The 25,082-nt window shown below is 44.3% G+C and overlaps 1 protein-coding gene across 1 annotated transcript in view; it reads right to left on the bottom strand.

Annotated features, from left to right (window-relative positions):
* LOC111954984 (receptor-type tyrosine-protein phosphatase U) overlaps positions 1–25,082 on the bottom strand; it is a 65,390-nt gene that overhangs the window by 26,084 nt on the left and 14,224 nt on the right. The window contains 6 exon segments of the mRNA XM_070436065.1: positions 2,014–2,050; positions 6,422–6,713; positions 7,299–7,401; positions 9,960–10,161; positions 14,625–14,734; positions 17,597–17,917. Coding sequence (XP_070292166.1) covers positions 2,014–2,050; positions 6,422–6,713; positions 7,299–7,401; positions 9,960–10,161; positions 14,625–14,734; positions 17,597–17,917 — 1,065 coding nt within the window.

Genomic DNA, 25,082 nt, shown 5'->3' with positions numbered 1-25,082 from the left:
GAAATCTGGATTGCAGATGATTGTAGCTCTGCTGGCTAGCTGGCTCTCTCTCCAGCCTCCAAGTCCACTTTACTAATGTGTGTGTGAATCACTGTGTTCTTATTGACTCCCGCTGTAGGAAGCACGTTGCCATGCAAAAGTTTACACCACTAAAACTTTCTGCATGGAGGAAAGGTGGAGGGAGAGAGACAGAGAGAGAGTAAGAGGAGAGAGAATCTATGAGAGAATGTGTGTGAGAAAAAGATTAGGATGGTAGGAGGAGGAACGAAAGGTGGTGGGATGGACAGGACACACATTCTATCTTCATCTGCCAGTGTTAGTATGTCATTAATCAGATATTGTGCTGGTGTCAGCCCGGAACACCTGAGGTGTGACAGTAGTCGTCTAAAGACATCAGCATGCTTCAGTTTGGCTGGCGCCTAGCCCAACTTGGCTAGCTGAACCGAAGATGCTACCCCTCAATGCCTCCTGAAAAAACTAGGGAAAAAAGCAGCAATAGTACAGCTGTTTTGTCCATTTTGAGACGCCGTCGCCAGAATACACTCCTCAACATCAATCATTTGACGTTTTTTGCCTTAAGCGGCCCGTCTTTTCCCCGTCGGTCTCCCTGCTTTCACACTTGACATGAGCTCTATCCTTTCATTACACAGTCACAGAGAGAGAGAAAGAGAGAGGGAGAGAGAGTGGAGTGAAGGAGAGGAAGAGAGAGGGGGAGGGTGAAAGTGGGAGAGGGGGAGTGAAAGAGAGAGAGGGGAAAATACCATGTGTGAGAAACATGTTATATGTGTGCATGTTTGGTGCTTAGAGAGATAAAGAAAGGTTGTATAATGAGAGAGAGAGAAGAAGCTTGAGGTGGACAGACAGACAATATAGACAAGCAACTAGAACGAGAGATTGAGTGTAGTGATGTGAGATGATGAGTGATGAGTGAGTGAGGAGTGAGGATGGTGAGTGAGTGAGTGAGTGAGTGAGTGAGTGAGTGAGTGATAGTTAGTGAGTGAGAGTTGATGGTGTTGGTGTGTTGGTGTTGTGTGTGTGGTGGTGTGTGTGTTGTGTAGAGAAGAATAAAGAATGCCAGTGTACCCTGCCTCCAACCTCTCTTTCCCATCACCACAGAAACTGGAACAGCACCAATCTCTCCTCTCTCCCCTTCCTCCCTCCACCTTGTCACCGCCACGTACCAAATTAAGGGTATTATAAATATGCTTCTGAGAACCCTCCTCTGTACACACACACAGCTCCTCTGCCCTATGGTGTGTAGTCCCAGCAGACAATGGCGACGAAGAACCCTTTGATGTCAGGACGCTTCAAATAACAGAGTGAGGAGAGAAGAGAGAGAGAGGAAGAGAGAAGAGGAGAGAAGGAAGGGAATCCAATTTCTACAGGCTCCTTCTCTTAGTACTCTTGATGTCAGGACGCATCAAATAACAGAGGAATGCAGGAAGAGAGAAAGACGGAATCTAATTTCTACTCTTTCCTCTCTCTCTCTCTCTCTTCTCTCTCTCTCTCTCTCTCTCTCTCTCTCTCTCTCTCTCTCTCTCTCTCTCTCTCTCTCTCCTCCTCTCTCTCTCCTCTCTCTCTCTCCTCTCTCTCTCTCTCTCTCTCTCTCTCTCTCTCTCTCTCTCCTCTCTCTCTCTCTCGCGCCTCTCTTTCTCTCGTCTCTGCTCTCTCCCTCTCTCTCCTCTCTCTCTCTCTCTCTCTCTCCTCTCTCTCTCTCTCGCCTCTCTCTCTCCTCCCCTCTCCTCTCTCTCTCTCTCCCCCCCTCTCCTCTCTCTCTCTCTCCCCTCTCTCTCGCTCTCTCTCTCTCTCCCCCTCTCTCGCTCTCTCTCTCTCTCCCCCCTCTCTCGCTCTCATCTTTCAAAACGCATCAGTGTCTGTGAAATATCATGAAGCACAGAACATGTAAACACTGCTTTGCCAGAAAGCATTCTTATGTAGTCTATTTCTCAAAGCCTCTCAATGATGAAGATAGAAGAAGATAGAAGAAGATAGAAGGGAACGATCTGAATGTACCTTTACGGGCAATCCGGATGCAGTTCATTCTCGTCTCCTGAAACAAGAATGGGAGYTTCATTAGCATGGGATAACCACAAGCAAAAACAAAACACATCAAACATCTATTTTATAAGCATAGAACAGGTGTCAGAGCGTGTGTGTATCTGTGTGTGTCACCGAGTCCACCTCTGTGTGGTAAAGTGCAAACTAGCTAATTAAAAAACTCAGTCAGGGAAGAAAGCAGATGACATCTAATTTTAAATGTGATTGTGAGTGACCTGTCCTCTGTTCTCATCAACAACATCCGGACCCCTGGCCCACCCAACCCATTACACACATGCCCCCCTCCTAACCCTCCACCTAGCTAGCCCATCACAGCGATACCAGAGACACATTGTCAAATTAAGATTAGCACATGCTAAATCAGGTTTTATACAAGGGGGGCAATTATGCTAATCTAATCGGAGCTCTGATATTGGAGTCAGAACCCTTTCACCTCAGCGCCTGCGAAATTGCCTTTTTTAATTGAAAACCTGTTCTGGGTGGATCTGTATCCACCCACCTCTTAGTCAGGGAGATAGAAGTTGTATTTACCCACAATTCACAGGTTGTTACAGCCCCACCTGCTGATATATCATGTGTCATCTTGTCCTCTGTCAAGGTTGACCTGACTCTGAGACAGACCCTTTTGGCATTAAAACAGAGTGCATCCAAAATGGCACCCTATTCCCTATATAGTACACTACTTATGACCCTGGTCAAAACAGAATGTTGGACTTAGCCATAGTATCCTACTGACTGCTGATGACACCTCCCTGCCTGCTGTGTTCTGATGTTATTTATAGAATGAACCTCAGATATGATGCCAATATTTCTAGCCAATATCACAGGTTGAGTGACAGGTAGCTGGTAGCAGAAGATGATTACGGTTGATAACTACATTGACAGGAAATTAACCAGCAGATCCGATAGTGGACAGAAGCATTTCAAGAAGCCGCAGCTGACTACGCTGTTTAATATCTTTAATATTGCATCAATAGAGAATTGGGAAAAGGGTCAAAAGATTTGTATCAAAACTATTTAGTGTTTTTTTGCAAGGTTGGTCTGGAAATTCTGTCAAAATATGTGTGACGGACACAGCAAAAGACACTGACAGATTATATACACTCCGTGGCCAGTTTATTCAGTACACCAATCTAGTACCGGGTCGAACCCCCCTTTGCKTCCAGAACATACTGAATTCTCTGGGGCATGGAAATGTTGCTCAAATAATATCAATGTGCAAAGGAAAACATCCTCACCCCATTACACCACCGCCACCAGCCTGTACCGTTGACACCAGGCAGGATGGGGCCATGGACTCATGCTGCTTATGCCAAATCCTGACTCTGCCGTCAGCATGACGCAACAGGAACCGGGATTCGTCGGACCAGGAGAAATGGGGAGGCTTTTACAAGTTGATGTGGGGGGTGCAGGGTTGTTGACTGGGGTAGGGGTAGCCAGGTGGAAAACATGGCCAGCCGTAGAAAAATGCTTATTGAAATTCTCAATTATTATGGATTTATCGGTGTGTGCAAGAATGTGCAAGCTAACAGGCGGGCCACAAACAGGCAAATAACGGCARAGTACAACAGTGGTGTGCAGAAAGGCATCTCTGAACGCACAACGCAGAGCACCAAACCAGGTTCCACTCCTATCAGCTACAAACAAGAAGAAGCGGCTCCAGTGTATCGTCTGAGATCTGCCCGCCTGTCCAGCATCACTACTCTGGACGGTTCTGACTTAGAATATGTGGACAACTACAAATACCTAGGTGTCTGGTTAAACTGTAAACTCTCCTTCCAGACTCACATTAAGCATCTCCAATCAAAAATGAAATCTAGAATTGGCTTCCTATTTTGCAACAAAGCATCCTTCACTCATGCTGCCTAAAATACCCTTGTAAAACTGACTATCCTACCGATCCTCGACTTCGGCGATGTCATTTACAAAATAGCCTCCAACACTCTACTCAGCAAACTGGATGCAGTCTATCACAGTGCCATCTGTTTTGTCACCAAAGTCCCATATACTACCCACCACTGCGACCTGTACGCTCTCGTTGGCTGGCCCTCGCTTCATATTCGTCGCCAAACCCACTTGCTCCAGGTCACCTATAAGTCTTAGCTTGGTAAAGCCCCGCCTTATCTCAGCTCGCTGGTCACCATAGCAGCACCCACCTGTAGCACGTGCTCCAGCAGGTATTTTTCACTGGTCACCCCCAAAGCCAATTCCTCCTTTGGACCCCTCTACTTCCAGTTTTCTGCTGCCAATGACTGGAACGAACTGCAAAAATCACTGAAGCTGGAGACCCATATCTCCCTCACTAACTTTAAGCACCAGATGTCAGAGCAGCTCACAGATCACTGCACCTGTAAATAGCCCATCTGTAAATAGCCCATCCAACTACCTCATCCCCATACTGTATTTATTTATTTATCTTGCTCCTTTGCATCCCAGTATCTCTACTTGCACACACATCTTCTGCACATCTATCACTCCAGTGTTTAATTGCTATATTGTAATTATTTCACCACTATGGCCTATTTATTGCCTTACCTCCCTTATCTTACCTCCTTTGCACACACTGTATATAGACATTTTCTATTGTATTATTGACTGTATGTTTGTTTATTCCATGTGTAACTCTGTGTTGTTGTTTGTGTCGCGCTGCTTTGGTTTATCTTGGCCAGGTCAGAGTTGTAAATGAGAACTTGTTCTCAACTAGCCTACCTGGATAAATAAAGTGAAATTTGAAATAAATTTAAAGAAATAAAATTCTCCTTCGACCTCTCATCAACGTTTTCGCCCACAGGACTGCCGCTGACTGGATGTTTTTTGTTTGTCGCTCCATTCTCTGTAAACCCTAGACACTGTCGTGCGTGAAAAGCCCAGGAGGCAAGCCGTTTCTGACATACTGGAACCAGCGGGCCTGGCACCAGTGATCATACCACTCTCAAAGTCGCTTAGGTCACTCTTTGCCCATTCTAACATTCAATCAAACAGTAACTGAATGCCTCGATGCCCATCTGCTTGTTTTATATAGCAAGCCACGGCCACGTGACTCACTGTCTGTAGGAGTGTGTTTGTGATGTGTGTGATGTGTGTGTGTGTGTGTGTGTGTGGGTATGTGTCTGAGCACTTCTGTGTTTTATAAAGAACTGATTGCACCAATCTTTCTGTCTTTCAAGCTCCAGTAAAGACATGCGTCAAAGCAATTACAGTTCCATTCAGTGGCAGCAGCAGCTCTCAGAGCCATGGTTCTGGAAATCTACAGCTAATTATCCTGAAATTTTGTCAGAAAATTATGTGCTTCCCCCTTTTTGCAGAGCCAGCAAATACACACACACACACACACAGTGTGTGAGTGAGTGAGTGAGTGAGTGAGTGAGTGAGTGAGTGAGTGAGTGAGTGAGTGAGTGAGTGAGTGAGTGAGTGAGTGAGTGAGTGAGTGAGTGAGAGCGGTGGCTAAGAGTGCTCTAAGAGGTAGGTAAACGTACAACTATAATAACACAGTCATAATGACACACACACACACACTCACCAAAAAAACATTTAATTGGTTATTAAGGGAGGACGGAGGAGTCATTAGAACTGCAAGCCACTAACGTCAAAGGGTTCAGTATTAGCTTTAATGATCGATAGTTGAGACACACAAGAGATTGAGTCAGAGTGTGATTCAGAAGACAGACACACACTGAGGGTAAGACCTTACAGTCAAGGGAAGTTAGTCATTCCAGCATTACAACCTATGGAACCTTCTAACCTGTATAGCTTTCCCCTACTGCATCCTAGCAACCAGGTAGGAAGCACGTGTTTGACCAGTTCTGCCCTGGGACTCTCTCTGATGCATTTTGACCCAAGCGATTGCAGTACAACGACTGAAGACGCAGTTTCCAAACCGCCTTGGCGCACACCTTTTACTAAACACTTTTTTAATAAATATGCAGCTACCAGAGTCATATAGCCATACTGTATATATGATGCATGATGAGAGGCTGAAGCCAGGCAGACTAGACTGTAGTCATTTAGCTCCATATGGGCTTTATGATTGAAACAGCACCTGGCCCACTACTTCCTCTTTTTATCTACCTTAAGTCTCATTTCAGTTTCCTCTAGGCAGCAGGCTCAGAGGGGAAAGGTAGAGAAAGAAAYACAGAGCGACAGAGAGAAAGAAAGAGAGTCCAAAACAGCCTGAGTTTCAGAGCTGAAGTACTTCTTTCCTACAGCCACAGTTTTACCTTCTCAATTCAATAACACTTGATTTGTCCCAAAGGACTGTAGTTTAGTCCCCTGATCTGTCCGTGCTGTCTTGCTTACTCCTATGGCATGTTTGACAAAGACTCCAGACTTGACTCAGACTTTATTGACAGGTCTATAAACTTACCCCTCTGAAGTTGCTTATAGCCTGGAAGAAGACCAGGTAGTTCTTGGAGGGGTCCAGGGGAGTGTTCCAGTAGCCGTTATAGGTGTGGTTGTCCCCTACTGTGAACGGAGTGGCCTCAGGGAGACTGGAGGGGGGAAGCTCAGCCGTGTAGTAGTGGGACTTAGACTGAGCCTCCACCTGGGTCGCTGGCACAGGGAAACAGTCTGACCCGCTACCCACCTCCCTCCTCCTCCTCCTGCTCCTCCTGACCCGCCTGGAACCGTCCTCTTCTACTACCACCACCTGGTACGCACTGCGGGGAGAGGGATGACAGACTGATAGGTGATAACTACGCTGGAAACAAATGGCCCTCTTAAAGGGGAAATCTGCATTAGCTACATCCATTTTTGGACTTGTAAATTAGTTATATAGATTCTTAAAGAATCCAACTTAAAAACGCCTCATGAACTTAGTTCAACTATTGTACCCCATCAGAACCCAAAATATAAGGTTGTTTTACTCCAATGTTTGTAAACAAAGTAACACTCTATAGCCTTAATTTTGATATCATGGATGGTCAGTCCTTGCATCCATAGCTCGGTCTATGAATGTGAGAGTGCCAGGCCCATCTCTCAGCTTTATAACGAAACAGTGGTGGGGAGAATGCTTTATTGTTGTTTCAACTACGGATTGTCCCTTTAAGGTCACCCTTGTAAAAAAAGTTCTCAAAGACACTTCCTGATGAAATAAAAGGTAGAATAATATAAGAAACACAAGTCAAATAGCAATGACATTTATTCAAAACATTCTTGTTATACAAGTGAATATATTTATCTAGTGGTAGACATGAGTGACCGTTGTGTGAGGCCTATTATTGTGATTAGTAATGTGACTGTACCTGACTGGTGCTCCTCTGCCCAGCGCTGGTCTCAACAGCACCGTGATGGTGCTCTCTGACTCACTGAGTGGGGCCAGGACATCCTCATAGTCAAACACTGGGGCTGAGAGAGGAGGAGAGAGGGGATAGGGAGGGGGAATGGGAAGGGGAAGGGGAGATACAGATGGAGGTGGAGAGGGGGAAGGGAGAGAGTGGAGATAAAGAGGTGGAGCAGGAGAGTGTGTGTGGGTGAGAGAGAGAGAGAGAGAGAGAGAGAGAGAGAGAGAGAGAGAGAGAGAGAGAGAGAGAGAGAGAGAGAGAGGGAGAGGGAGATCATGAGAGAGAAAGAGAGAGGATAGATCATGAGAGAGAAAGAGACAGAGATAGAAAATGAGGGAGTAAGTAACAAAACAATCACATATAACACAGGAAGTGGGATAAAACTCATTCACATAGACAGCTGCAGGACATTCCCATAATTATTCACAGGGACGATAAGAATCCCCTGTAATTAAAATACATCTCACAGCCACACCCCCTTGAACAGGACTGCAGACTGGAACATACCTTGGTGAGCTCCCATCTATGGGGAACACACACACATTGTCTTCCCGTCTCTGTTTACCGTTAAAAGACAATTAGCAAAGGAGCAGCCAGCCAATAAAAAACATGAGCTTTGACAGTAAAGAAAGATTATTAATAATCAGCTAAACCAACAGCCTCTGAAATGAAAGGATGCAAGACTCTCACACAGTCACACACAGTATCTGCGCTGTTCCCAGCGTGGTAGCCAGGGCACCAAAACAGCAGAGAAGTTCTGCCTCGCGCTTCAACGCTCTTAGCTGTTGTGGAAATTGTTTACTCATATCGCGGAGTCTACCTGGTGTTGGTTTTCCATTTTGGGTCAGAAGAAAAGAGTTCTTTGGCTGTCCCCATAGTTTTTTGGTTCCAAGTAGAACCCTTTTGGGGTCCATGTAAAACCCTTTCCACAAAAGGTTCTACATGGAACCCAAGTGGATGCAGGTGAAAGCTACGATCCCCTATTGATGTCACTTGTTAAATCCACTTCAATCAGTGTTGATGAAGAGGAGGAGACAGGTTAAAGAAGGATTTTCAAGCCTTGAGACAATTGAGACATGGATTGTGTATGTGTGCTATTCAGAGGGTGAATGGGGAAGACAAAAAATGTAGMTGCCTTTGAACAGGGTATGGTAGAAGGTGTCAGGCGCACCGGTTTGAGTGTGTCAAGACTGCAACGCTGCTGAGTTTCACGCTGCTGAGTTTCCCATGTGTATCAAGAATGGCCCACCACCCAAAGGATATACAGACATCTGTGGGAAGCATTGGAATCGACATGGGCCAGCATCCCTTGTGGAACGCTTTCGGCACCTTGTAGAGTCCATTCCCCGACGAATTGAGGCTGTTCTAAATTGAGGCTGTTCAATATTAGGAAGATGTTCCTAATGTTTTGTACACTCAGTTGAGGTTAAACCCCCAAATATTAGACAGAGTAAGAGTGTAACATAAACATTCATGGCTAGTACTAACTCAGTATAGAGAAACTGGAGAACGTGTGTAGTGTGGTTGGATTTAATACCTTCAACCGCCAGATAGAAAACCAAGCCTTTGTAAATGTATGAATGACCGAGGTTGAAGACCAATGAAGAGAGCACACTTTCCTTTATTGTGGTGGGTTTAAGAGGGCATGTTAGAGAAATACATGAATAGAGTTAAGTGGAAAGGCTAGAGAGAGAGATGGGCTGAGATAGAGATGAGACAGGTCAGAGGTGACAGTTGCAGTACTTTATCCACAGCAGCTCACAGGTCAAGGGTCAAGCACTGACTGTGGCTCAATAGAGAAGACCTGTACAACCACACAAAAGTGAGGGAGATGGACTGAGCCAGTGGGATTTATCCAGCCATACATGCTCCACCATGATGTTATTTCATACTTTAATGCCACAGTCTAATTTGTTTTACAACCAAACTCTTCATTAATTTAAATGGTCATTGAACAGCAGTGACTATTGCAGATTGTACTTTTAAAGGGGTGGAAAAGCCACAGGTCATTAACTTGCCTCATCGTGCAATAGATTTATCTTGATTCTAGAGTGACTCACTCAACTAACTGGCCATTCATTCCCAGTAAATTGTATTATTTCTCACGAAACGGGGAAAAATAAGAAATGTAAATCGGACACCCAGGGGCTGCTATTTTCAGGTGCTTTAGAAAAGTTGAAAAGCTACCACACAATGTGTTTGGAAATGAACATACTGTATATTTATTTGTGTGCCAAAGTTTAGGCCTCCCGGCCTTGCTCTGACGCAGGTTGTGAGGCTAGAACTTTAGTGCAAAAATAGGTATGGGATCATTCGCAAGCTCACTGTGTGGGAGAAGGGAGCGTATTTTCTTTGAACAAGACCCAGGAACCCTATGCTATCCTGATGCAGTGAAAAAGAGTGAAAAATAATCTAAACATAAAGTAAGCTTTTGAAACATCTTTGTGTGGACCTACCACATTTTTGCTTACACAGAGTCAGTCCCATCTCTCAGGACAGAACAAGGAACAGGTCATCAAGTCAAACAACTCACAGCAACCCCTCTAGTCTACCCCCAGCCTCATTCTCAGCCCCAGCCCTAACCCTGAGGCGTCAGTCCCTGCTTATTCCATAGAACCTCACCGGAGATGTTGGTGGTGATCTCAGTGAGGGCGGTCTGTCCGAAGCCCTTGGCGGTGCGAGCTCTAACAGACACCAGGTAGGTGGTGCCGGGGTGTAGGCCAGAGAACATGTGGTATGTTTCGTTCCTCAGTTTGGAAACGGTACGGCGAGGGCCTGGTACGTTGATACCTGGGTCGGAAGACTCGATGCCCTGGTAACTGATCTGGGGACCGGGAACAAAACACAGACAAATAGGGTCACAATGCTGTGTTGTTGTTGTTGTAGTAAGAGTATTGTTGTTCTAATAGATTTAGGAACAAGGAACAAAACAAACCATAGAATCACTATGAGTAGTCTCTGTTGACAAACTGTGAACATAAATGAATCAAAACGAGATTTGATTCCGCTACCTGAGGTCATTTGATAGGTGTTGTAATTGTTGTTAGTGTTATTGTTCATGAAGGAGAGAGAGATGTTTTTCTGTGGGTTGTTTCAACGTTGGGAGTCAAGCAGATATTTTACAAATTAGGTGGTGTTACTGTGTCTCTGACTGTGCCTGCCTACCTTGCACCCCAACCCACAGTGACACCATGCAGCCCAAAATGAGATAATTCCTGTTCTCATCATGTTTTACTGAAGGAAGCACTCAGAACGTCTCCTCTGCCACCATCCAGACAACCAACACACCCCAATTATTTGGGCTGCTGTTCTTTTCTGCTTCACTCTCCTTTCTTTTCTCAGAGATCCCGTTCTCAGCGCCTCTCTCTTCTAACGTTCCTCTCTTCTCTTCTTTCCCTCGCTCTCCTCCCCCCTCTCTCTTCCCTCTCTTCTCTATCCTCTCTTCTCTATCCACTCACCAGGCAATCTCTGACACGTCCTTGTTTCTCATTCTCCTTTCTCCTGATTCAACCGTCTATTCTCACTCCTCCATACCTCCCTTCTTTCACACACTGCCTAAATTCATCTTCCCACCTCTCATCATCTTCTCCCTATTCCTACTGCATCTTCCTTTTCCTTTCTCAACCTTCAATATCTATTCCAACAATTTCTTCCTTTCATCATTCTATCTAACAGTCTCTCTCCATCTCACTATTTACATGTCCCATGCAGTACTTTATCCACAGCAGCTCACAGGTCAAGGGTCAAGCACTGACTGTGGCTCAATAGAGATGACCTGTACAACCACACAAAAGTGAGGGAGATGGACTGAGCCAGTGGGATTTATCCAGCCATACATGCTCCACCATGATGTTATTTCATACTTTAATGCCACAATCTAATTTGTTTTACAACCAAACTCTTCATTAATTTAAATGGTAATTGAAAAGCAGTGACTATTGCAGATTGTACTTTTAAAGGAGTGGAAAAGTCACAGGTCATTAACTTGCCTCATCGTGCAATAGATTTATCTTGATTCTAGAGTGACTCACTCAACTAACTGGCCATTCATTCCCAGTAAATTATATTATTTCTCAGGAAACGGGGAAAAAGAAGAAATGTAAATCGGACACCCAGGGGCTGCTATTGTCAGGTGCTTTAGAAAAGTTGAAAAGCTACCACACACTGTGTTTGGAAATGATCATACTGTATATTGTGAGGCTAAAACATTGGTGAAAAAATAGGTATGGGATCATTCGCAAGCTCACTGTGTGGGAGAAGGGTATGTATTGTCTTTGAACAAGACCCAGGAAACCTATGCTTTCCTGATGCAGTGAAAAAGTAAACATGAAGTAAGCTTTTGAAACATCTTTGTGTGGACCTACCACGGCAAATCTGACCACGACTCCATTTTGTTGCTCCCAGCCTATAGACAGAAACTAAAACAGGAAACGCCCGTGCTCAGGTCTGTTCAACGCTGGTACGACCAATCTGATTCCACACTTCAAGATTGRTTCGATCACGTGGACTGGGATATGTTCCGAATAGCCTCAGACAACAACATTGATTTATACGCTAATTCGGTGAGCGAGTTTATTAGCATGTGCATCGGTGATGTTGTACCACGGTGACGATTAAAACCTTCCCCATCCAGAAACCGRGGATTAATGGCAGCATTCGAGCAAKACTGAGAGCGCGAATCACTGGTTTTAATCATGGCAAGGTGACCGGAAACATGACTGAATACGAACAGTGTAGCTATTCCCTCCTCTAGGCAATCAAACAAGCTAAGCGTCAGTATAGAGACAAAGTAGAGTCGCAATTCAACGGCTCAGACACAAGACGTATGTGGCAGGGTCTACAGACAATCACGGATTACAAAAAGAAAACCAGCCCTGTCGCGGACACCGACGTCTTGCTCCAAGACAAACTAAACAACTTCTTTACTCTCTTTGAGGACAATACAGTGCCACTGACACGGCCCGCTACCAAAACCTGCGGGCTCTCCTTCACCGCAGCCAAKATAAGTAAAACATTCAAACGTGTTAACCCTCGCAAGGCTGCCGGCCCAGACGGCATCCCTAGCCACGTCCTCAGAGCATGCGCAGACCAGCTGGCTGGTGTGTTTACGGATATATTCAATCAATCCCTATCCCAGTCTGCTGTTCCCACATGCTTCAAGAGGGCCACCATTTTTCCTGTTCCCAAGAAAGCTAAGGTAACTGAGCTAAACGACTATCGCCCCATAGCACTCACTTCCGTCATCATGAAGTGCTTTGAGAGACTAGTCAAGGATCATATCATCTCCACCCTACCTAGACCCACTCCAATTTGCTTACCGCCCCAATAGGTCCACAGACGACCAATCGCAATCACACTGTACACTGCCCAAACCCAACAAGAGGAATACCTATGTAAGAATGTTGTTCATCAATTACAGCTCAGCATTTAACACCCTAGTACCCTTTAAGTTCCTCGGCGTACACATCACGGACAAACTGAAATGGTCCACCTACACAGACAGCATGGTGAAGAAGGGGCAACAGCTCTTCAATCTCAGGAGGCTAAAGAAAGTTGGCTTGTCATCGAAAACACTCAAACTTTTACAGATGCACAATCGAGAGCATCCTGTCGGGCTGTATCACTGCCTGGTACGGCAACTTCTCCGCCCACAACCGTAAGGCACTCCAGAGGGTGGTGAGGTCTGCACAACACATCACCGGGGGCAAACTAACTGCCCTCCAGGATACCTACACCACCCGATGTCACAGGAAAGCCAAAAAGATCATCAAGGACAAAAACCACCCGAGCCACTGCCTGTTCACCCCGCTATCATCCAGAAGGCGCGGTCAGTACAGGTGCATCAAAGCTGGGAAAACAGCTTCTACCTCAAGGCCATCAGACTGTTAAACAGCCATCACTAACATTGAGTTGCTGCTGCCAACATACTGACTCAAATCTCTAGCCACTTGAATAATTAAAKATTGGATGTAATAAATAGATCACTAGTCACTTTAAACAATGGCACTTTATATAATGTTTACATACCCTACATTACTCATCTCACATGTACAGTATATACTGTACTCTATACCATCTACTGCATCTTGCCTATGCCGTTCGGCCATCGCTCATCCATATATTTTTATGTACATATTCTTATTCATACCTTTACACTTGTGTGTATTAGGTACTTGTTGTGAAATTGTTAGATTACTTGTTAGATATTACTGCATGGTCGGAACTAGAAGCACAAGCATTTCGCTACACTCATATTAAAATATGCTAACCATGTATATGTGACCAATAAAATTTGATTTGATTCGATTTTTGCTTACACAGAGTCAGTCCCATCACTCAGGACAAAACAAGGAACAAGTCATCAAGTCATCACCCCCAGCCTCATTCTATCAGTCTCTCTCCAATCTCACTATTTACATGCCTCTTCCTTTTCAACATACTCTCTCTCTCTCTGTCAGAGCAGACTTCTCAGGCCCAGACCTGTATCTGGGTGGACAACTTTCATTCATACAGCTGTGTCACCGCAGCCTGCCTGTAAGCTCTAAGAGTTGGCTACAGAGGCCTGTGTCGGAGGTGACCAGGGACATATATATACACAAATATGTATTATTAATTAGAAGCATTTAAAGTTGCCCCCCATGTGAAAGTGTCTCTTAGGCAAATAAGTAATTATGCTGCTTGTCTATATATAATTGCAGGGCTGCAGTCAGAGGCTCAGCTCGTCTCATTAGCATCAGAACATATACGGAGGCCTGAACTGGGGGCGGGGGGAAATACATTCCCTATTAATGACCAGGGCGGATGTAAACTGTATTGCACGGGTAGGCAACTAGATTCAGATTCTGATTATTGTTGAAGCGGATGGTCGGGGGGCCGGAACATCATTTATAATAATTTGTACACTGCAAATTGACCACAACTAAGTCCAAAAACAGACTGTATTTCAAAATAACAAATATTTAATACATTGATTACATTGAGACATGATCACATCAACAAAAAAAATCATGGAAATACTTGAACAGATTTCCTTAATTAAATACATTTTTAGCTGAATTCCTAGTGATTTGAGATTTCTTGGACCTAAAAATGTACACAAAAAAGAAACACAACAACACAGTGGTCTGTGTCAAGCTGAAGGAAATTAGTGAGAGATAAATATCAGTAAAATAAAGACACAAATATGAATAGGGGAGAAAAAGAAAGATAGAGATCAAGATTGAGTCCGAGATAGATATGTGATCGCAAAAAGGTAGACAGACGGAAAGTTGAGGGCATGTCCCATACCTCATACTGTGTGATGACCCCATTGGGCTCCACAGGCTCCTCCCACTTCAGAAAGATCATATCGTCCAATGGAGTGAAGGTCAGTGACTCTGGGGCAACGCCACCAGGAACTGGAAGAGAAAGCACAACATAAACATTCCGAGAACTCGCAGTTGATTGCATAGGGGGTCCTATGGGAAGGAAGTGATTACGGATATCTGGTTTCCAACCCTAAAGACAGGCAATTCGAATTGAGGACCAGAAGATTTGGGGAGTGTGTGCCTGGGTGGAAGATTGCATGTGTGTTTGTGTGTACATCTGAGTCTGATTGAAAGATGTTGCTGCTACAGTTCATGCAGGTTTCTTCAACTAACAAGCTCCTCTGACTGTCTGGCTGTCTGTCTGGCTCTGAGGCTGTGGCTCAGATGGGTAAAGTCTAGAGCACTGTCTTGTGGCTGACAGTTAACCTCTTTGGGCTAGGGGGAGGTATTTTGACATCCGGATGAAAAGCGTGCCCAAAGTAAACTGCCTGCTACTCAGGCCCGGAAGCTAGGATATGCATATAATTGGTAGATTTGGATAGAAAACACTCTAAAGTTTCTAAAACTGTTAGAATAATGTCTGTGAGTATAACAGAAGTGAAATGGCAGGCGAAACCCCGAGGATAAACCATCCCCCCACAAAAGAAATTCAGCATAACACTGATTTCAATTGCTGGCACTATTATAATAAGGTGAAATCCTCCCCGATTGCAGTTCCTAGGGCTTCCACTAGATGTCAACAGTCTCTAGAAAGAGTTTCAGGCTGGTTTTTGGAAAAATGAGGGAGAYGTTGTAGTTTTTCTAAGTGGCTCCCATTTTGGCCGTAGTGTTTCCAAGCGCGTGGAGGAAAGCGTGTTCTTTGTTATTTATCTCCGGTAAAGACAATAACGATTCTCCGTCTTAAATTTGATCATTTATTTGCATATTAGGGTATCTAAGGTTTGATTATAAACGTTGAATGACTTGTTTGGATAAGTTTATTGGTAACGTTTGGGATTCATTTTGTATGCATTTTGAAGGAGGGAAACCGGTGGATTATTGAATGAAGCGTGCCAGCTAAACYTAGTTTTTATGGATATAAAGAAGGACTTAATCGAACAAAAGGACCATTTGTAATGTAACAGACCTTTTGGAGTGCCAACAGAAGAAAATCTTCAAAGGTAAGGCATATATTATATCACTATTTCTGATTTACGTGTCACAACTGCCTGGTTGAAATATGGTTTGTCATGCATTTGTGTGCGGGACGCTGTCCTCAGATAATCGAATGGTTTGCTTTCGCCGTAAAGCCTTTTTGAAATCTGACACCTTGGCTGGATTAACAAGAAGTTAAGCTTTATTTTGATGTATAACACATATATTTTCAAGAATGTTAAATATTTGAATTTAGTATATTTGAATTTCGCACTCTGCAATTTCACCGGATGTTGGCCAGGTGGGACGCTACCGTCCCACGTATCCGTAAGATTAAACCTGCGCTGTCCTCTCTCTCTCTCTCCACAACAGACCTGAGAGGAACACAATGGCCGCAGTGTAATGGCAGGGCCAAGCAGGGAAATGGGCATCCAAACAAGAAACCCAACTGGGTCTGAGACTTTGTCTGAGACAGGGACTCTTGTTTTAACATGGGGATTAGGGACTAGCAGTCAATGGATCTAATAGAGGCCTGAAAAATCAGGGCATTATTCACAAGGCCGTGCATATGTTGAGGACACAGTTGATAGGTTCAGGGACAGAGTTGGCAAAGTTCAACAAGCCCTAGAGATGAATAATGGCTTGTGGTTGTCTGGGACTCATGAACTCTGGGTTGAATCTGTGCATCCGTACGTGTGTGTTTGTGCCAAATAACAGATGTAATTTTATTAGGTCTCCCTGTAGTCTTTTTCATTATTTTCTCTTGCCCAAAGAGAGCTCTGGAAGGTGAAGATAGTGGAGAGAGTCTCTCTCTCTCTCCCCCTCTCCCTCCCTCTCTCTCCAAGTGCTGCTGTTCAAATGACTATGAAATATATTACATTATATTGCAGGAGCACATTGTCCTCAAACTCATGGGAGGACCTTGCAATTTGGAGGTTTCCAAACGCAGCCAATTTCATACTCATAAAATATATTGTACTGTAACCTTGCTCGCTCTCTCTGTCTCCCTGTCTTTCTCTCTTTCTCTCCTCTCTCATGGGTGAAGAACTGCTGTGAGCAATGTTTCATTGTCTRTCGCTCTCTCCTCTCTCTCATGGGTCAAAAACTGCTGTGAGCAATGTTTCATTGCATAGTACATTTTCTCTGACCTACATCTTCAATCCATCTAGGGGAAATGTATATTAAAATGTGCTTAATCCGCTGTTGTATTCAGGAACATGTTAAGAGAAAAAACAAGCAAAATAATTTCACCATTTCGCTGGTGGCCATGACTCTGACTGACTGATTAATTTTTTATCTGCTTTCATTTAAAAGGCTTATCTTCCATTTAGTTATGCTGATCCTGCTTATTTTGCAAGTCAATGTGTGTTTTTTCGCCCTCTTACTGTATTTAATAACTGGAGGCAGGGTAACTTAGTGTACCCAGCACACAATCATAGTGTACCCAGCACACAATTATACAATACTTATATGCCTACTTAAAGCTACTCAGTGAGAAAAGTATAGTCGGTTATACAACCTTGATTATATAACAGTATTTTTTATATCTATCAAACAACTGTAAAATTGCCAATCAATGAATTGGGTCCTGCCACTTAAATTGGATCCGATTCCACTACTCAATACATGGTTATGTAGGTTAGGCACTGCATTGACCACTACTGGGTCCAACACTCTGGGTTTCATATCAATTACAATGCATGCTAGGTAATAAAGTCCACTCACTGTCCTCCTCGGTCTGGAAGGTGACCTCTCTGCTCATCTTCTTGCCCTAGACTATAACTTTACAATGCATGTTGGGTAATAGAGTCCACTTACTGTCCTCCTCAGTTTGAAAGGTGACCTCTCTGCTCTCCTTCTTGCCTTCTGGGTTTTCCAGCGCCAGCCGGACGTGGACGGATCGGAACGGGGGCAGGTCCCTCAGGGTGAAGTGTGATTGGTTCCTCTCCACAGAGAGACACTCCCTCACTGTGGCGTTGTTCCCTGCGCTGCCCCCTGCAGGCGTGGAGTAGCGGTAGCAGAGAGAGACAGAGTAGGTATGGCAGCGCGTCAGGTTGTAGCCCAGAGGTTCCCACTGTAAGGTTAGTTGACGAGGCTGAATCTCTGTCGCTGTGAGGCCTCGCAACGCACGCATGGGCTCTGATGGAGAGATGGAGGGAGGAGAGATGGAGGGGGAGATGGAAGGGAAGAGGGGTGGGTGGGAGAGCGAGCCAGAGGCAGAGAAAGAGACAGAGAGAGAGACAGAGAAAGAAAGACAGTGTGAGATGGAGTGATGAAGAAAAATAGAAAGATAAGGAGAAATAGACAGACGGTTGGTTAGATGATTACTTTCTAAACTCACCACAGGAAGCTGGATAAAGATTAAAAACACCCTGGAGAGACTGGGAAGAAGGGAGGAGGAGGGAGAGATGTACAACAATAACACATTATTAATATAATCTCACGCATCCTTTAATTCTTACAGAGCACAGGCTGCTCAGCTCCAGATCCAAAGGCGATGCCCTATTAGCTGAGATGATGGGATATGGAACTTGCTAATTACTGATGCCATGTGTGAGACTGGGGTGACGGATCCCTGTGTCCCTGTCATGACTGCAGTCACAGATGCTGCTAAGGTAGAACCTATTCCCTCCAATAGTGCACTACTGGGACCTGGTCAAAAGGAGAGCACTATATGCCATTTGGGATGAAGATGAGAACCCCATTAGGAAGGCTGCTATATGAAATCATGGCTCATTATTAGATTAATCACACTACCACCCACCCAGGCTGCCCTCCCCGTCTCTGTCTGTTTATCTGTCCAGCAGCACACCCCCTCYCAGCCCACACAAACACCACGGCAGCCGACAGACATCCAGGCCCACAGACTCAGGTTGATGAGACTAATCAAAGGGACAAGCCAGGGGCGGGAGAGAGAGGAGGATGGACAGAGGGGTGGATGGCGTGGAGGGGTATATCAGACTGGCTGTCAGCCCCCTTCTGGGCTCTGCTGGCTCCAGCTCATCTCCTCTRTCCCTCCATCTTCCTCCTTTTCCCTCTCGTCTTAAACCATGTCAGTGAGCTAACAGAGAGGACATCTTCTCACCAGGGGTCAACTGTTGTTATGAACACAATCAGCCTCGCTCTACTCCGACCTACAGGTCACATGGTGTTACAGATACAATCACAGCGTCAGGAGGGAGAGGAAGGAGGGAGGGATGGATGGAGGAGAGGTCTGGTAGTGCCAGTTGGACCCATCATTGAGTCACTGTCATGGGTTAAGAGAGGTTAAAGCCTCTGACGTTTATAGGAAGAAGCTGGGTGATACACATCTATGCCCCAGGGGGAGAGATGGAGGGAGGGAATGGTCTAGTTGTGTCATGTCAGGGGAAAAKATCTGCCTGTTTCCAATTTGCCCAATGTGCCTCCCCAAAAGACCAAAGATTGCAGCCAGAGATGTTGTACTCTTCTTTGTTCTCCTGCAATGAGTGAGGTAAACTGGTGACATGTCTGAAATACATCCGATATTCTAATTATTTATTAGAATATCGGACGTTAATATTCAAATACTAGTGTGAGTATTCATTTTTGCTAGCTAGCTAGCTTATCTAGGCTATTCCAGTCAAGACAGGCACTGTTATATGGGATGATTAATAACGTGGCTGCTACAAGTTAGGTAGTCTGGCTGTAGCCGAGTAGCATCTCTCTCTCTGCCTCCATCTACTCGCTCCCATTTCACCGGCACGGAACCTCCACAGTTGTAACAATAGAGCCTCAGCCTCTCCCTCGCACAGCATTGCTCAGGTTAAAAACMTAACTTTAAAAACACATGTATTTCGAATATCCGACAAAAATTCATGACACTATTCGAATAGTGAAATTATTTCACACCCCAATTGCTATAATCAGTTAAAACTTGAGAAGGATTCATCAAAAGCCTTCTTTCCAGGGACGTAGGTGTATTAAAACATATTCTAAAAAAGCCCCAGATTAACTGAAGGTGATTGGATGAACTTGTTTTTCAGGCAAGGGCTGCTGTCATTTCCTGTTTCTAGCCCAAAACGTTCTGTGCTGGACAGGAAGAGGGGATATGAGACAGCTTGATCTAGAGCATGAGTGTCCAATCCAGCCCGCAGGTAGTTATATATATTTTACTCTATATTTATTTTATTTTATATATCTACACAGTGCATTTGGAAAGTATTCAGACCCTTTGACTTTTTTCACATTTTGTTACTTTTACAGCCTTATTCTAAAATGAAWWAAAAWAAAWAAWAAATCCTCAATATACTCACAATACCCCATAATAACAAAGCAAAAACTGTTTTGGGGAAATTTTTGCAAATGTGTAACAGTATAACTTTCGTCCGTCCCCTCAACCAGGCACCCTCTGCACACATCAACAACAGTCACCCACAAAGCATCATTACCCATCGCGTCATAAAAGCCCCGGCCAAGGGGGAACAACTACTTCAGGTCTCAGAGCGAGTGACGTCACCGATTGAAACGCTATTAGCGCGCACCACCGCTAACTAGCTAGCCATTTCACATCGGTTACACTCACCCCCCTTTCGACCTCCTCCTTTTCCGCAGCAACCAGTGATACAGGTCACGGCACCAATGTAACAGTATAACTTTCGTCCGTCCCCTCGCCCCGACCCGGGCTCAAACTAGGGACCCTCTGCACACATCAACAACAGTCACCCACGAAGCATCGTTACCCATCGCGCCACAAAAGCCGCGGCCCTTGCAGAGCAAGGGGAACAACTACTTCAGGTCTAAGAGCGAGAGACGTCACCGATTGAAATGCTATTAGTGCGCACCACCGCTAACTAGCTAGCCATTTCACATCGGTTACAAATGTATAAACATTTGTTAACTGAAATATAACAGTTACATAAGTATTCAGACCCTTTACTCACTACTTTGTTGAAGAACCTTCGGCAGTGATTACAGCATTGAGTCTTCTGGGGAATGACGCTACAAGCTTAGCACACCTGTATTTGGGGAGTTTCTCACATTCTTCTCTGCAGATATTCTCAAGGTTGGTTGGGGAGCGTCGCTGCACAGCTATTTCCAGGTCTGTCCGGAGTTGTTCGATGGGGTTCAAATCCAGGCTCTGGCTGGGCCACTCAAGGACTTTCAGAGACTTTTCCCAAAGCCACTCCTGCGTTGTCTTGGCTGTGTGCTTAGGGTCGTTGTCCTGTTGGAAGGTGAACTTTCACCCCAGTCTGTGGTCCMAAGCACTCTGGGGCAGGTTTTCATCAAGGTTCATCTTTCCCTCGATCCTGACTCTTCTCCCAGTCCCTGTTGCTGAAAAACATCCCCACAGCATGACACTGCCACCAAAATGCTTCACTGTAGGGATCGTGCCAGGTTTCCTCCAGATGTGATGCATGGCATTCAGTCCAAAGAGTTACATCTTGGTTTCATCAGACCAGAGAATCTTGTTTCTCATGGTCTGAGATTCCCTTAGGTGCCTTTTGGCAAACTCCAAGTGGGTTGTCATGTGCCTTTTACTGAGGAGTGGCTTCCATCTGGCCACTCTACCATAAAGGCCTGGAAGGTTCCAGGAACTCTGGAGCTCTGTCAGTGACCATCAGGGTCTTGGTCACCCCACTGGCCCTTCTACCCCAATTGCTCAGTTTAGCTGGACGGCCAGCTCTAGGATGAGTCTTGGTGGTTCCAAACTTCTTCCATTTAAGAATGATGGAGGCCACCGTGTTGCTGTGTTGCTGCAGAAGGGTTTTGGTACCCTTCCCCAGATCTGTGCCTCAACACAATCCAGTCTCAGAGCTCTACAGACAATTCCTTCAACCTCATGCCTTGGCCATTTRTTTACACCTTTATTTAACTAGGCAAGTCAGTTAAGAACAAAATCTTATTTTTAATGACAGCCTAGGAACAGTGGGTTAACTGCCTTGTTCAGGGMCACAATGACAMATTTTTACCTTGTCAGCTCAGGGATTCAATCGTGCAACATTTCAGATACTAGTCCAACGCTCTAACCACTAGGCTACCTGCCACCCCATACACTGTCAACTATGGGAGCTTATATATACAGGTGTGTGCCTTTACAAATCATATCCAATCAATTGAATTTACCACAGGTGGCCTCCAAGTTGTAGAAACATCTCAAGAATGATCAATGGAAACAGGATGGACCTGAGCTAAATTTCAAGCCTCATAGCAAAGACTCTGAATACTTATATAAATAAGGTATTTCTGTTTTGGATTTTTTATTCATTTGCAAACATTTCTAAAAACCTGTTTTTGCTTTGGCATTYTGGGGTATTGTGTGTAGATTGATGAGGAAAATGTTTTATTTAATAATTTTAGAATAAGGCTGTAATGTAACAAAATGTGGAAAAAGTCAAGGGGTRTGAATAGTTTCCGATTGCACTGTATATACTTACAATACCAGTCAAAACTTTGGACACTCATTCAAGGGTTTTTCTTCATTTTTACTATTTTCTACATTGCAAAATAATAGTAAAGACATCAAAACTAGGAAATAACACATATGAAATCATGTAGTAACAAAAAAAGTGTTAAACAAATCCAAATATACTTCATATTTGAGATTCTTCAAGGTAGCCACCCTTTGCCTTGATGACAGCTTTGCACACTCTTGGCATTGTCTCAACCAGCTTCATGAGGAATGCTTTTCCAACAGTCTTTAAGGAGTTCCCACATATGCTGAGCACTTGTTGGCTGCTTTTCCTTCACTCTGCGGTCCAACTATTCTCAATTGGGTTGAGGTCAGGTGATTATGGAGGCCAGGCCATCTAATGTAGCACTCCATCACTCTCCTTCTTGGTCAAATAGTCCTAACACAGCCTGGAGGTGTGTCTTGGGTCATTGTCCTGTTGAAAAACAAATGATAGTCCCACTAAGAACAAACCAGATGGGATGGCGTATCGCTGCAGAATGCTGTGGTAGCCATGCAGGTTAAGTGTGCCTTGAAMTCTAAATAAATCKCTGACAGTGTAACCAGCAAAGCACCTCCACACCATCACACCATCACGCCTCCTACATGCTTTACGGTGGGAAGCGCACATGTCTCACAAAGCCACAGTGGTTGGAACCAAAAATCTTAAATTTGGACTAATCAGACCAAAGAACACAATTCCACCGGTCTAATGTCCATTGCTCGTGTTTCTTGGCCCAAGCCAAYTCTCTTCTTCTTATTGTTGTCCATTAGTAGTGATTTATTTTCTTTGCAGCAATTCGAACATGAAGGCCTGATTCACGTAGTCTGAACAGTTGATGTGGAGATGTGTGTCACTTGAACTCTGAAGCATTTATTTGGGCTGCAATTTCTGAGGCTGGTAACTCTAATGAACATCCTCTGCAGCAGACGTAACCCTGGGTCTTCCTTTCCTGTGTCTGTCCTCATGAGAGCCAGTTTCATCATAGCGCTTGATGGTTTTTGCGACCGCACTTGAAGAAACTTTCAAAGTTCTTGAAATTTTCCGCATTGACTGACCATGTKTTAAAGTAACGATGGACTGTCATTCTCTTTGTGGCTGTAATTGGGAGTCTCATCGGGCGGCGCACAATTGGCCCAGCGTCGTCCGGGTTTGACCGGTGTAGGCCGTCTGGTAAATAAGAATTTGTTCTTAACTGACTTGCCTAGTTAAATAAAGGTTAAATAAATAAAAACATTTAAAACCTGAGCTGTTCTTGCCATAATATGGACTTGGTCTTTTACCAAATAGGGCTATCTTCTGTATACCACCGCTACCTTGTCACAACACAACTGATTGGCTCAAACACATTAAGAAAACTTAATAAAAATAACACATACGGAATCATGTAACAAAATAAAGTGTGTAAAAAAATCTAAATATATTTCAGCCAATCAGTGGTGTTGTGACAATGTAGGGTTGGTATACAGAAGATAGCCCTATTTGATAAAATACAAAGTCCATATTATGGCAAGAACAGCTCAAATAAGCAAAGAGAAACGACAGTCCGTTATTACTTTAAGACATGAAGGTCAGTCAATGCGGAAAATTTCAAGAACTTTGAAAGTGCTCAGCATACAGTATGTGGGAACTCCTTCAAGACTGTTGGAAAAGCATTCCAGGTGACTACCTCATGAGGCTGGTTGAGACAATGCCAAGAGTGTGAAAAGCTGTCATCAAGGCATAGGGTGGCTACTTTGAAGAATATAAAATATAAAATATATTTTGATTTGTTTAGCACTTTTTTGGTTACTACATGATTCCATATGTGTTATTTCATAGTTTTGATGTCTTCACATCATTCAATGTAGAAAATAGTATAAATAAAGAAAAACCCTTGAATGAGTAGGTGTGTCCAAATATTTGATTGGTACTGTATATTAGACAACAAACTCAATATGCTTTAAAATATACTTTAAAATGTATTACATTCATGACTGTTCAGCTTGCTAATAATCACATTGAAAATTCCCAAAACAATGGATAGAGGACTATTTTGGTCAAATTTTGACAGCAAGGAAATATAACCAATATCCAATGCGGCCCTCCGGACCTCGTTGAAGACCGAATGTGGCCCCCGGGGCAAAAGGAGTTTGACACCCCTGATCTAGAGCATGTAGTGTCACAGGGGCTCTCTTTGCTCTCTCTTCCCAGAGATCGAGGCTCACATCTGGGCATGGGGAGCAGAAACCCAAACCTAGCTTCTGTTCTATTCTGTTCTACTCCTACTCCGTTCTATTCCATTCCTTCAACGTTATTTCATCCCCTTCAGGAACGGCACTGAAGAGATCACATATAATAACATCTCCATAACACCAGGACAACAACATCTAACACATACTCTAATGGCCTGGCTGTCCACCGGGTGAAGGATGTGTGTGTGGATTATAGTGCTCAGTGGCGATATCTATATGTATGGTACCGCTCTTTATAGCCGGTTGTGTTTGCATGGACAGGTACACAAATAAGAGTTTGTTCTTAACTGACTTGCCTAGTTAAATAAAAGGTTAAATAAAAATAAAAAAATGTAACTATACAGTGAATGAACAACCTGCAGCCTACTCTCCGACAACTACATGTACTACACTCCCCCTCGCGCCGCGCGCATGCACACACACACACACACACACACACACACACACACACACACACACACCACACACACACACACACACACACACACACACACACACACTTATCTGCACTTACCCTCCCCAGAAACTCAGTGCTCATCTTTATGAAACAGCTCTCTGTAGATGTGTCAAGTGGACCGACATGACGCCTTGTCATCTATCATAGTCTCTGATCCCTCCTGTCATGAGGCTCCAGTCGCCCACCTCCTGTCTGCCTCCCCT

The sequence above is a fragment of the Salvelinus sp. IW2-2015 genome, linkage group LG30 (assembly GCF_002910315.2).
Source record: "Salvelinus sp. IW2-2015 linkage group LG30, ASM291031v2, whole genome shotgun sequence".
Lineage (NCBI taxonomy): Eukaryota > Metazoa > Chordata > Actinopteri > Salmoniformes > Salmonidae > Salvelinus > Salvelinus sp. IW2-2015.
This window is presented reverse-complemented; position numbering and strand designations above follow the sequence as displayed.